General features: G+C 36.8%; 1 protein-coding gene across 1 annotated transcript in view; it reads right to left on the bottom strand.

Moving 5' to 3' along the window:
- Positions 1 to 2,877: 2,877 nt before the first annotated feature.
- The window catches only part of LOC121655192 (coiled-coil domain-containing protein 85A-like), a 79,282-nt gene continuing 69,434 nt past the window's right edge, over positions 2,878 to 12,725 (bottom strand). Inside the window, exon 4 of the mRNA XM_042009669.1 lies at positions 2,878 to 3,293. Coding sequence (XP_041865603.1) covers positions 3,278 to 3,293 — 16 coding nt within the window. The 3' untranslated portion in view covers positions 2,878 to 3,277. The remainder of the gene's footprint in view (positions 3,294 to 12,725) is intronic.

Here is a 12,725-nt window from a genome sequence, read left to right as displayed (position 1 = left end):
CTACCGTCATTTTAATTTCTAATTCATATTACAGCTTAAAAATGGATTCACTGTTTTTTATAGGTTTTGTTAACGTCACCATATTTTGAGATCTGAACTTTAAGAATATGTGCGGCAACTCTGAATAAAACAGTTTAATCAGGACATTTAAAAAGTATTTTTTTCTGTCTGGAAAGTTTTTTTTTTCACTGAATTTTAGTCATTTATAGAAAATTTGTCAGCGATGAAGTTTGGGATTTGTGGCGTGACTTCACAGCAAGCTGTCATATGATCTTTAAATGATTTAGTCATTCCCACATGTGTCATGTTAACACAGTAATGCTGTAATGGGTAGGTTACCTGTTCCAGAGTTCATTAATAAATAATTCAGCAGTACTGATTTTAAGGTTGTTTATATTCAGGTGATTAAGCCTGTATGTTATTAAGCCAGCCCTCCCACGGCTGTAAACCTGGGGAAAAGCTGTACTACCAACACCAATAATAATAATAAGAAGAAGCAGAAGAAGAAGAGAAGAATGAAATGGTAAATAATATAAAAACAGATTAGTTACTGTGATATTGGCCAGCAGGTCCTGTGTTGTCGAGTCTCCCATGAGACCCCAGGTACCTTGAATGAACCTGTCCCTCATCCCAGAAACGAACGTGGACATCCAACGGCTTGGTTTTCGTGGTCGGGTAATACATTAATTGTGATTAATCACATTGTTACACGCAAAATGTCTTTTTCCTTTAAAAGAAGGCCTACAGCTATATAAAGAAAATACAGTAAATTTTGGTTTACTAACACAGATCAGGGGTTTCCAACCTGCGACTCTGGACCTTCCACGATGCCTCTAAATACGTGGCAAAAATATTTTTTTAAATCTATCTTTGTTGTCTTTAGGTTGGGAACCAGGGACTTTTTTTTTCTTTCTTTACATAATTCTCCACAAATATCTACATCCCTTAGAAGAAAGTCTGTCTATCATCTTTTTTATAAAGGTTTTATGTTTTTCTTTATTTTAAAACCTAAAAATGGAAATAAAAATGTGGTTCTTCAAAAATAACAAATATCCTATTGTGGCTCTTCATTAAAAAAAAAAAAAAAATTATATATATATATATATATATATATATATATATGTACACATAATGTATTGTTAGAATCATATCTAACTTCAACTAAGTCTGTTTTGTTTGTCCAAAACAGGTCTCTCTTGGAAATGAGACTGCATTTCTCAATGTAACTACCTGTCTAAATAAAGGTTTAAAAAAATCATCAAAATGATCATGTTCTTCAACTTCTCTAGTGCTTTTAACATCATAAGGTCTTCCATACTAAGTGTAGAAATTATGAGTATGGGGGTGGCCCCATCCCCGACATTCTGGATTATGGACTAACTGACATCCAGACCTCTGTATTTCAGGGTGGTGTTTCTGGGACACTGGAAAGCAGCAGTGGGGCTCCACAGGGGACTGTTTTAGCTCCCTTTCTTTTCACACTCTACACATCAGATTTTGGATACAACTGTTACAACTGATTTGATGTTGTGTGACATTGCGTGTTCTGTGCAAGTGGATCACTTCAGCACTGTTCACACTTAAGTCTGATGGTGGTTACGTTTAACACTTCAATGCTGTCATATTTGATGCTTATAGTTTCTAAGATCTTTTGTATCACTTTATGGTGAAAACTTGGCTTACAAGCCCTACTTATACACATTATATCGGATTCTTGTCTTCTGCCCCCTGTTGGATGCAATATTAAAGCTATAATACATTTCAATTATTTTGACATGACATAGTAATAAACAGTAAATATATATATATATATATATATATATATATACATTTTGTTAAAGGGCCAAATAAAGGCCAAATACAGATTGAAAAAATATACTTTTTTCCCCTTTAAATGGCTATAAATTTGCAGCAAAAACAAAACAAAAGAAAAATTAAATTTAGCATTGAGCATGTGAATGTAGTTTAAATTATATCCCTACTGTGAAATGAATATGGAAAACTTATTCTTGTACAATTTGTTGACCTAAAGCTGTATAATTATGCCCTGTGGACAAGGTAGCTATCACATGTTCTATTGTCAGATAAGGCTGAATTGACTTTTAGTGTTGCAGTTTTTACCATTATTTCTATCAGAAAAAAAACCACAGTTGTAATTGTATTACTTATGTTGTAGAGACAATCTGTTTTCATCAGTTTCCAGTAGGACAACTCAAATTAAAAGACTTTAATAGTTTGGGCCAAAGTTAAAGGTCCCATTATTACATGTTTTCTCAACATTTTCATAAGGGTATCAGAGGTCCATCAACTTTGTTTTTAACATGTTTTACCCCAAATTCAGCCTCGGTCCTTAATTTCAGCCATTCCAAAAGTGGCTTTAGTGAGCTCTAATGAGAACGGGCATTTTCTGTGTCTGAACCTTAAATTGCTCATAAGTGGTGCTTTTCAACGCCCCTCTCTGGGAGAAGATCTGGCTTTAGCTGGTGACTGCTCTGTGATTTTAAAGGGCAGGCTCAGTTAGCTGGGGGAGAGGGTCAAGGACTGTATCGACTGTTTGAGCACACATTCGCTAAAAGCAGAGCAAGAAAGTGAGAGAGGAGACAGATTTTTCTCATTCTTGGGCCTCATATACAGGCTATGAGGACACATATGACTGTTAGAAAACCTTTAGAAAATAAATTTTGGGACCTTTAAGTTTCGGCTTGTTTAGGCAGAGAAAAATGTCATTGGCTAAATATAAAATTATCCTAATTCTAAGAATTTTGGCCAAAATTCAATAAATTATCTTCAGAAAAAAAAAAAAAACTTAATGTGTAGTCAATGTTAAAATAGCTCTAATTACAACTTGGATTGGCTTTAAGATGATCACTGACATGACTGAAGAGATGGGGCTGTAACCTCCAGCGGAGAAATCGCTCCTCATCCATCATCAAGCTTCTTTTACCCAAAGCAGCTCCATCCTTCAGTAGAGGTAGGACTATATCATTGGCAACATAATGATTGTGAGCAGAGTTAGCTATTTTCATCTCTTCTTTTTGGCAATAAAGGGTTGGGCCTCCACCTATCCAAACAACAACATTCAGTCTTTTCTAGTGGAAATGCATAGCAGCAACGGTGTGGTTCCAATGTTTTGCCTCTTTGTTGTCTTGTTTCACTCCTTCGCCTTTCCCTGGTATTCCGATTCTTGGGATTATTTATGCATCAATCATATCAACGCTCTTTCTCTGTCTGTTAGGTGTGTTGAAATAGCAGCATTGGATCAGGAGGCATGTTGTGGTCAGGAGGCATCAAAGCTGAAAGACAAAGAATAACAAAAACATGATTTTACGTTTGTGTTTGTGTGTGTGTGTTTGTGCTTGTGTTTGTGTGTGTGTGTGTTGGGGGGGTCTATGCTCACTACAAATCACAGATATGCTCTTAAATTTATTATATATATATGCATGTATGTATATATATTTTCTTATCCTGCTCTTAAAAGGATAGGCCCTAGGTTTGTTTCCGGTATACTCTCATATATAGGTGATTTTCTTTGTATATACATACATATGTATATATATATATATATATATATATATATATATATATACACTACCGTTCAAAAGTTTGTGGTCACTTTGCATTGGATTCAATAGGGAAGTGACCCCAAACTTTTGAACGGTTGTGCCTATATATTGATTATTTGGGTCACTAATGCACCTTTGGACTAAAAACTGGGATGACAGAAAATAACTGAATAAGTATCACCTTTTACTCAAAAACTTAAAACCTTGTTTTGAAATATTACATTCCCAAAAATGATAAAATAAATTATTTCTCTGTGCCCTTTCTTAGGATCAAATACTTGTGTAAAATCACAATTCAAGTTTCAATGCTTCATTCAAGTAACTTCAGTGTACCAAAATAAAGCCGGCACCCTTTATACAAAATAGAAAAAAAAAAATGTTGCATGCCTAAGTCGTGGCTTGTGATCGTGGGACCAAAACATAGCAGTCGTTTCACTCAGCAGAGCTAAATAAAATAATGCAGGAAGGTACCTTGTTCCACAGCAATGTCCCAGTCAGTTCACCTCAGTCCAGATGAGAATGGCAGCACACACAGATCTCCACACAGTCATCCACCGTTGCCAGAGGAACTCTGAGCATTACCTGGTAGCTCAAAGCACTATCAGGTTTCCGTCCTTCAGTTTCCAGGTCAGGAACTGACAAACAGTTATGTGGCTAGCTGTGTTAGCTAACAGCTGCATGCATAAAGTTCAGGCACATTTTACTTAGCCTTTAGCCCCCACTTAGTTAGCGAGGCAGCCTCTGCAGGTAAGTGAAAGGGATAAACTTCGGGCTGAAATTAGCTGTCACTTACAAGTATTGCTTGTTTCTAGCTGGATTATCAGACTGACAATCTAAAGTACAAGCATTCAACAAAGTCCAGGATCACAAGCTGTATTAAATGCAAAACAAACTGTTTCATATAGCCTACTTCCTTGACATGCTTGTCACTCCCATTTTTTCTCACTATTCCTCCGCAAGTGTGTCAGCCCCGTCTCCAGCAGACATGAGGTCACATCAGAGGCGGGCCGTACTATGAGGCCAACCAGGCCTGGAGCCCCAGGCCCTGTAGAAGGCCCTTGTAGAAGCCCCCCAAAATGCTTTCTTTCATTGTTTTCCCATATTCCTCTTCTTTTTGTTTTTCTTTTATCAAAATCTCTTTGCAATAGCACTGGAATGTCTAATTTGACCAATTACTCATGTTTTGATGGTCTTTCTACCAACCGTCCACCCCTTCAATCTGCACTACATGGATTATTCCATGTTACGTATCACGCTGAATGTATGTGGAAATGATTACGGTGCATAAACTCAAAATACAACAAATGTAAAAGAGAGAAATCGAAATGAAGCAGCCATACGAAAGTGGGTCCCTCAAAAAAAAGAAAAAGAAGGACTAAAGGCAGCAGTTCATTTCAAAGCTGCCAAAGCTTTCTAGCTTTTTTTCAGGGAACTGTGGCAGCAAGTCAGCTGGCCCGTCGGTGGGCGCAGATTAAGAGAAACCTACACCGTTTGCTCTCACTGCCGGTAACGTTGCAGCTTAAGCTCCTCCCATCACTGATGACAGTCCTCCTGTCAAGGGGCTCTGGCTCAGAGTAACAGCATTTCTCCTTCCTCCCACCCCAATGACAGTGAGGCACATAGTCTTGCGGACAACCCAGCCTTCAGGGCGAGCTGCTTGCTGAGAGGCTGCTCAGATGTGAAAATGAGGCCAGTCCAAGTTAAATTGAAAGTTCTGAAAAGGGATGTAGATTCACAAAGGCAAACTATTACATATTATTGAAAAAATGGCAAAAGGGTGAACAGACCTTGGTTAGTTTACAGTGAAAGTGCAGACCATGTTTTTTGCTTTTACTGTCGCCGTTTTGGAAAACAAAAATAACAAGTGAGTGAAGAACAATAGATCATCAGAATCTGGACGTAACTGAAGCTGAAGCTGAACGCTTCAATGGCAATCATGAGCTTCCTGTCGGAGAGAAACCTTTCTCTCCGTGTCCACTCTGACAAACTTTATGAACCAGACAATGGAAATTTCCTGGGTCAGGAGCAGTTAACGGCTCAGTTTGACCCTGTGATGCGAGAACATCTCAGACAAATCCAAGCTAAGGAAGCCTTAGACACGTACCTGAGTAGTTGCATCTAAAAGGAAGTCATCTCACGTGTGGCCAAGTGCACAACAGATGCCATTGTTGACAGAATAAAAAAAGCCAAATATTATTCGGTAATAATGGACTGCACAACCGATGATGATAAACTTGGTTAACATTCACTGTAAAATGTCTCATCATAACTGATTTAATAGTTTTGTATGCTTTTCTCACTGGTGAGCACATTATTGTTAGGTGACACAAGATTGACCACAAGGCCCTTTCCCTAACCCCCCTCCTTATATTTTTCCCCCTTTTTTTATAAAATGAATCTTTATTTAACCCTGCAATAACTAAAATCAGGTCTTTACTAATACTGTATAACCAATGTCATCTGAATCTTCGTTAAGAGTTGAAGAGTCAAGATGATCTTGTCAGTTATAAAGTGCATTAGTCAGGGGTTGAAGAAGATCAGGAAAACTAAAGTTGAAACTAATTCATATCTGTTTGCACTAGGGCTGTCAAAAAAATGCATTAACGATGGTAACAAATTTATATTTCATATTTTTAATGCAGTTAACACATGTGTGGCATGACAAGCCCCACACATCCGTCATTTCTCTGTTATGACGGCGGGACGTGGCGAAGCACGATGGAAAAGATCAGCCGGCTGGCTCTATGGATGGATTTGAGAATCAACTCAACATTAATGGAGCAACATAGACGTCACCTCCATGGAGAACGAAGGTGTTTAACACACACTCTTTTCCCAGTGAGAGGGTTCCACACCTGCACTTTTCTCTCTTTTTTTTTTTTACTTATCCTAGGTTTTGTACCAACATGGCTGCTCTAGAGGATCTCTGGTCGTCTCTGTTTGTGCAGCAGCTGCTTCCTCCCTCTCTTCTCATGTTGTTCCATGAATCATGATGGTTGTTGGTGATCAACTGATCGTCTTTTTCTCTCGTTCATAGTTCAGCTGAGACGGAGGAAACTAGCGGTTCATGTTCACACCGTCACATATTTACCTCAAAGTGTTGTTTCTGGCAGGACCTTCTCTAAAACAGTAGCTGCTGGTGGTAGACAGGGTTACTACTCCAGCTACGCAGGGGCGGATCTAGAAAAGTTCTGATGGGGGGGCAGACAGGAGTATTGACCAGGAAAAGGGGGGCACAAATGAGACCTTAGGTTTAGATTTTATGAAATATTGAACTGATTATTACAACTAAAGTGGTCATCTGTCTCCTGATGACACGAGACCAATGGATGCCCTTTTCAACTGTATTTTAGATATCAAATCCTGGATGGCAGAAAACTTTTTACAGCTTAACCAGGACAAGACTGAAGTTTTAATCATTGGTCCTGAGGCTCAGAGAGAGAAACTCTTAGCTAAATTACAGGCATTTGCATTAAATCCATCATCACAAGTAAAAAACCTGGGCGTTATTTTTGACTCTGAGCTTGGTTTTATTCCAAACATGTTACTAAAATAGGATTTTATCATCTAAAAAACATAGCCAGAGTCCTCCCCACGGAGATGCTGATGCATGCTTTTATCACCAGTTGTATTGACTACTGTAATGCCCTGCTCTCTGGTCTTCCCAAAAAGAGTATTGCACCTCTACAACTTCTACAGAACTCAGCTGCTCATGTGCTGACGAAGACCAGAGGGCGGGCCCACATTACACCGGTTTTAGAATCACTGCATTGGCTCCCCGTGTGTTTCAGGATCGATTTTAAGGTTCTCTTATTGGTTTTTAAATGTCTTAATGGTCTTGGGCCTTCTTATCTTTCAGATTTGTTTTTACCTTATGAACCCTCGCGGCCCCTGAGGTCTTCCGGTACTGGCCTCCTGACTGTACCTAAAGTCAGGACACATACTCATGGAGAGGCAGCTTTCCAGTGGTATGGTCCTCGTCTCTGGAACAGCCTGCCGGAGGAGCTCAGGGCTGCAGAGAACGTTAATGTTTTTAAGAGCAGGCTCAAGACCCACCTTTTTAATTTAGCTTTTACTTAATATTTATTCATTTTATTTTATTTATTTTATTCCCCTAGCCTATTTATTTTTCTATGTTAACCTATTTTTTTTTATTCTATGCTTTTATTCTATTTATATTATTTTTAGGTTATTTCCCCAGTGTTTCCTCGGAGGGGGCTCTCTGCACCGGGGGCTTTCATCGGCTGTGGCTGCTGCGGCTCTGTCCTGCGGGTTCTTTCGGTCTGGTTGGGTGACTCCTCTGCCTCTCACATGGCCGTGTGCCCTGGGTCGGTGTCCTGGCGGTCGTGGCCTGGGTGCGGCTCCCGGTGCAGACGGCTCCCTGTGATAGTGTTTCCTTACCTGGCTCATCTGTGCTCAACCTCACATTAGTCTTTTAATATGTGCAAGTATGTGTGTGTGTATGTGTATGTTTATGTGTATGCTTGCTTGTACATACTGGTATGTGAGAGGACGCGGGGAGGGAGGAGGGCAAAGCTTCTCTGTGTCTACAACCAAACTTCATTTCATATGGAAAAGCACTGTTAAAACCCGTCTGACCGAAGCCAGTGCAACCAATCGCTCCCTGAAGTCTGGTATGGGTAAACAAAGGTTTTTTCTCTGGAGATGGAAAGCCATGTAATTCCACTAAGGATTCTTAAATGTGTCCTTAATTTATTGCCTTCAGCTAGTAAAGTTTCAATTTATTGTTTATTTATTTATTTTTTTATTTATTCAATGTTTATTAATGATGTTACAATTGAGCAGTGTTGTTCACTATGCTTTAGTTTATTCATACATGGGATGATGGGTGACACAACATTTTTATATCAAATGTTTTTGCACATTTGAGGTGGTAAGTGACCACGATGTCAAGTTATTATCTATCATGACAGTAGTGTTAATTTTGTTAATAAAAATTAGACAAAAATATTTTTGTCAACACACATTTTTCACCAGACGAAAACTAGACTAGACGAGACTAAAACCCCGTTAATAAACAATAACTGGGACTAAATCAGAATGTTCGTGGATAATAAAGACGAGACGAAAATGTAGTTCACTAAATAAAAACTGGGCTAAAATCTATGGACATTTTAGTTCACGAACAAAGATGAGACGAAAATTATATAATTATATATGATTTAGTTAAATCCTGTCTTCTCCTCCTCAGCTCTTCTGCCACTTATACACTCACACACAGCCCCTTTCAAACCTGCAGCAGGCAGGTGAACAAACACATGGGACAGGATTCGCGGTGAAAGGTAAAAAAAAAAACATTAATGGTCATGCTTTGCACGGGCCCAAGAGAAAGAGTAGAGGTGATATATGGACCTATTTTCAACCACTTTGAAGTGGAGGAAAAAAAACCTTATGCTTGATTTTAACCAAAGTGAAGGACTGTGGTCTGGAAATGAAGCTGGAAAAAACACGACAAACCTGAAGAGACATGTCGCAGTTCACCACAAAAACATTGTGGTAAGTTAACAAAAAGTTTAGTGGTGGTTGTTTATAACGCAACATTAAACCAGCGGCTGTAATGTTCCCACAATAACGTTAAACCGACGGCAAACTATTGCTGGCTAACTTACTAGCTTCTTAGCATGTAGCCATAGCAGCCACTTGTTGGTAGAATTGTGTGTGAAGTTGAATTTATGCTAACTTAGATACGTTATACTGGTCGGGCAACTATGTTTTCAGTTGGATTGCAAGTTTAATAAAAGCAGACAGAAGTATGAGCTAATCTAGCTGCAAGTGAACTATAGTTAACACAAAACACCTACAGCTATACATGGATGCAAACTAAAAACTAAAACACACTAAAACAAATTATCTAGATAAAATAATACACCACACTTGATTCAAAATAACTTTAACCTACATTTTCATACATGAAATAGCCTAAATGTGGTATAAAGGTAAGTAAAATTGTGTTTTGAATATTTGGGGTCACCAGAGTTTCGTGATATCAAAATGGAGTTCTAAGTTAAAAAGGTTGGGAACCACGGCTCCAGGAGTTTGTAACCCAATGTATTTATTTGGTGACATTAAATGCTGTTCAGTTTGTCGTTAGGTTACCATCACAAGGACATTTGATCTGAATTGGCAAAAATATTAATATAAATAAATGCATGTAAACATAAAAATGCCTGCAATTATTTTTGCATAAAATAGGAAAGTTATGTTTTAAGTATGAGTTTTAAATGGATTGTTAAAGGTAGTTTAACACTGTTAAACTACCTTTAACAATGTTCTACTAACTACTAACAATGTAATATACTACTAACAATGTTCTACTAACTACTAACAATGAAATATACTACTAAAAATGTTCTACTAACTACTAACTATGTAATATACTACTAACAATGTTCTACTAACTACTAACTATGTAATATACTACTAACAATGTTCTACTAACTACTAACTATGTAATATACTACTAACAATGTTTTACTAACTACTAATAATGTTCTACTAACTACTAACAATGTTCTACTAACTACTAACTATGTAATATACTACTAACAATGTTCTACTAACTACTAACAATGTAATATACTACTAACGATGTTCTACTAACTACTAACAATGTAATATACTACTAACAATGTTTTACTAACTACTAACAATGTTCTACTAACTACTAACTATGTAATATACTACTAACAATGTTCTACTAACTACTAACTATGTAATATACTACTAACAATGTTCTACTAACTACTAACTATGTAATATACTACTAACAATGTTCTACTAACTACTAACAATGTAATATACTACTAACAATGTTTTACTAACTACTAACAATGTAATATACTACTAACGATGTTCTACTAACTACTAACAATGTAATATACTACTAACAATGTTTTACTAACTACTAACAATGTTCTACTAACTACTAACTATGTAATATACTACTAACAATGTTCTACTAACTACTAACAATGTAATATACTACTAACGATGTTCTACTAACTACTAACAATGTAATATACTACTAACAATGTTTTACTAACTACTAACAATGTTCTACTAACTACTAACTATGTAATATACTACTAACAATGTTCTACTAACTACTAACAATGTAATATACTACTAAAAATGTTCTACTAACTACTAACTATGTAATATACTACTAACAATGTTCTACTAACTACTAACTATGTAATATACTACTAACAATGTTCTACTAACTACTAACAATGTAATATACTACTAACAATGTTTTACTAACTACTAACAATGTAATATACTACTAACAATGTTCTACTAACTACTAACAATGTAATATACTACTAACAATGTTTTACTAACTACTAACAATGTTCTACTAACTACTAATAATGTTCTACTAACTACTAACAATGTAATATACTACTAACAATGTTTTACTAACTACTAACTATGTAATATACTACTAATAATGTTCTACTAACTACTAACAATGTAATATACTACTAACAATGTTCTACTAACTACTAACAATGTTCTACTAACTACTAATAATGTTCTACTAACTACTAACAATGTAATATACTACTAACAATGTTTTACTAACTACTAACAATGTTCTACTAACTACTAATAATGTTCTACTAACTACTAACAATGTAATATACTACTAACAATGTTCTACTAACTACTAATAATGTTCTACTAACTACTAACAATGTAATATACTACTAACAATGTTTTACTAACTACTAACAATGTTCTACTAACTACTAACAATGTAATATACTACTAACAATGTTTTACTAACTACTAATAATGTTCTACAGTACAAACTACTAACAATGTCAGATACTACTAACAATGTTCTACCAACTATGTTCAACATTATCTGCTGATAAAAAAAGTAAAAAGGTAAAATGATTGTCCTGACTAAAACGAGACAAATAAAATATAAAATGTTTTCTTGGACTAAAACAAAGACTAAAATGCTCGACTTATAGTTGCCTAAAACTAATAAGCATGACTGAAACTGGACTGAAACTGAGACTAAATTTAAAAATGGCTCATAAAATTAACACTGCACGACAGTAGGCGTTTAATTAGCCTATTTACCCTAAATAATGTCCAGTAGATTTTCCAAATGTTCAAACGAGCAGTATCTACCTGTCAGTGGATTAATTTCTGGGGTTTCATAATTGATTTTCATTAGTTTCTTTTGTTAATTTGGCCTCAAAGGTTATTTTTCTTCTTTTTATGTTGTTCGGAGGTGTGTACTGGGAATGACTTCCCTGAATTCAGTTCAGGTTAATGTAGTTGTGCTACTTTCTACCAGCAGATGGCAGTAGCAGCCTGGTAATGTAGGTGACTGGCGCTCAGATAAAATATGGTCAGACTGAAGAGTAAGGTGAGGATGCTGCAAACACAATGTGCTGAATGTGATGTCATTACAGGTGGGATAGGTACCTAAGCACTTATATATATGTGTGTTATGACTATTCATGATTATAGCTGTGTCCCAATTCAGGGTCTGCACACTTCGAAGTGCGCAGACTACGTAGGCTACAGCGTGTCCTCCGTAGTCTACACACTTCGAAGTCTGCTTAACGTTGGTGAAATGGGACAGCCTACCTAGTCTAGAAGAATTTCCCATAGCAACAACACAGGACGTTGAATCACTTAAACCTCAGAAATTTCTCGTAGGAAACGTCAGTAGACGCTGAACACGGAGCGGCAACACCGACAGTCAAAAAAAAAAAACAAACAAAAAAAAAAAAACGGTTTGAGGCTCTATTGTTTTCCAGTCGGTACACACTTCATTAACCCCTTAAAAGTCACTGAATATCAAATATTATTAATTTTAATGTCACCATTTAACAAACATGCTTTAAATGTACTTGATTTTGTAACGTTTATACTAAAGTGTAGTTAAAACTTTATTTAAACTTAATACGACTCTTCTGAGGTTGCTGATTCGCCACTGTCCTGTGCGCAATGAATTGTGGGAGAAAAGAGGCCGCGAAGGATGCATCACCAGCAGCCTTCGTTTGAGGCCAAACGAAGTGCGAATTCGAAGGGTGGATTCGGAGGGTCCTTCAAATTCTGTGAATTGGGACAGTACTTCGCGCACCGCGATGACGTATGTGGCCGACGAATCCG

The sequence above is a fragment of the Melanotaenia boesemani genome, chromosome 16 (genome assembly GCF_017639745.1).
Source record: "Melanotaenia boesemani isolate fMelBoe1 chromosome 16, fMelBoe1.pri, whole genome shotgun sequence".
Lineage (NCBI taxonomy): Eukaryota > Metazoa > Chordata > Actinopteri > Atheriniformes > Melanotaeniidae > Melanotaenia > Melanotaenia boesemani.
The sequence above is the reverse complement of the archived record's forward strand: the minus strand, read 5'-3'. Positions and strand labels throughout refer to the sequence as shown.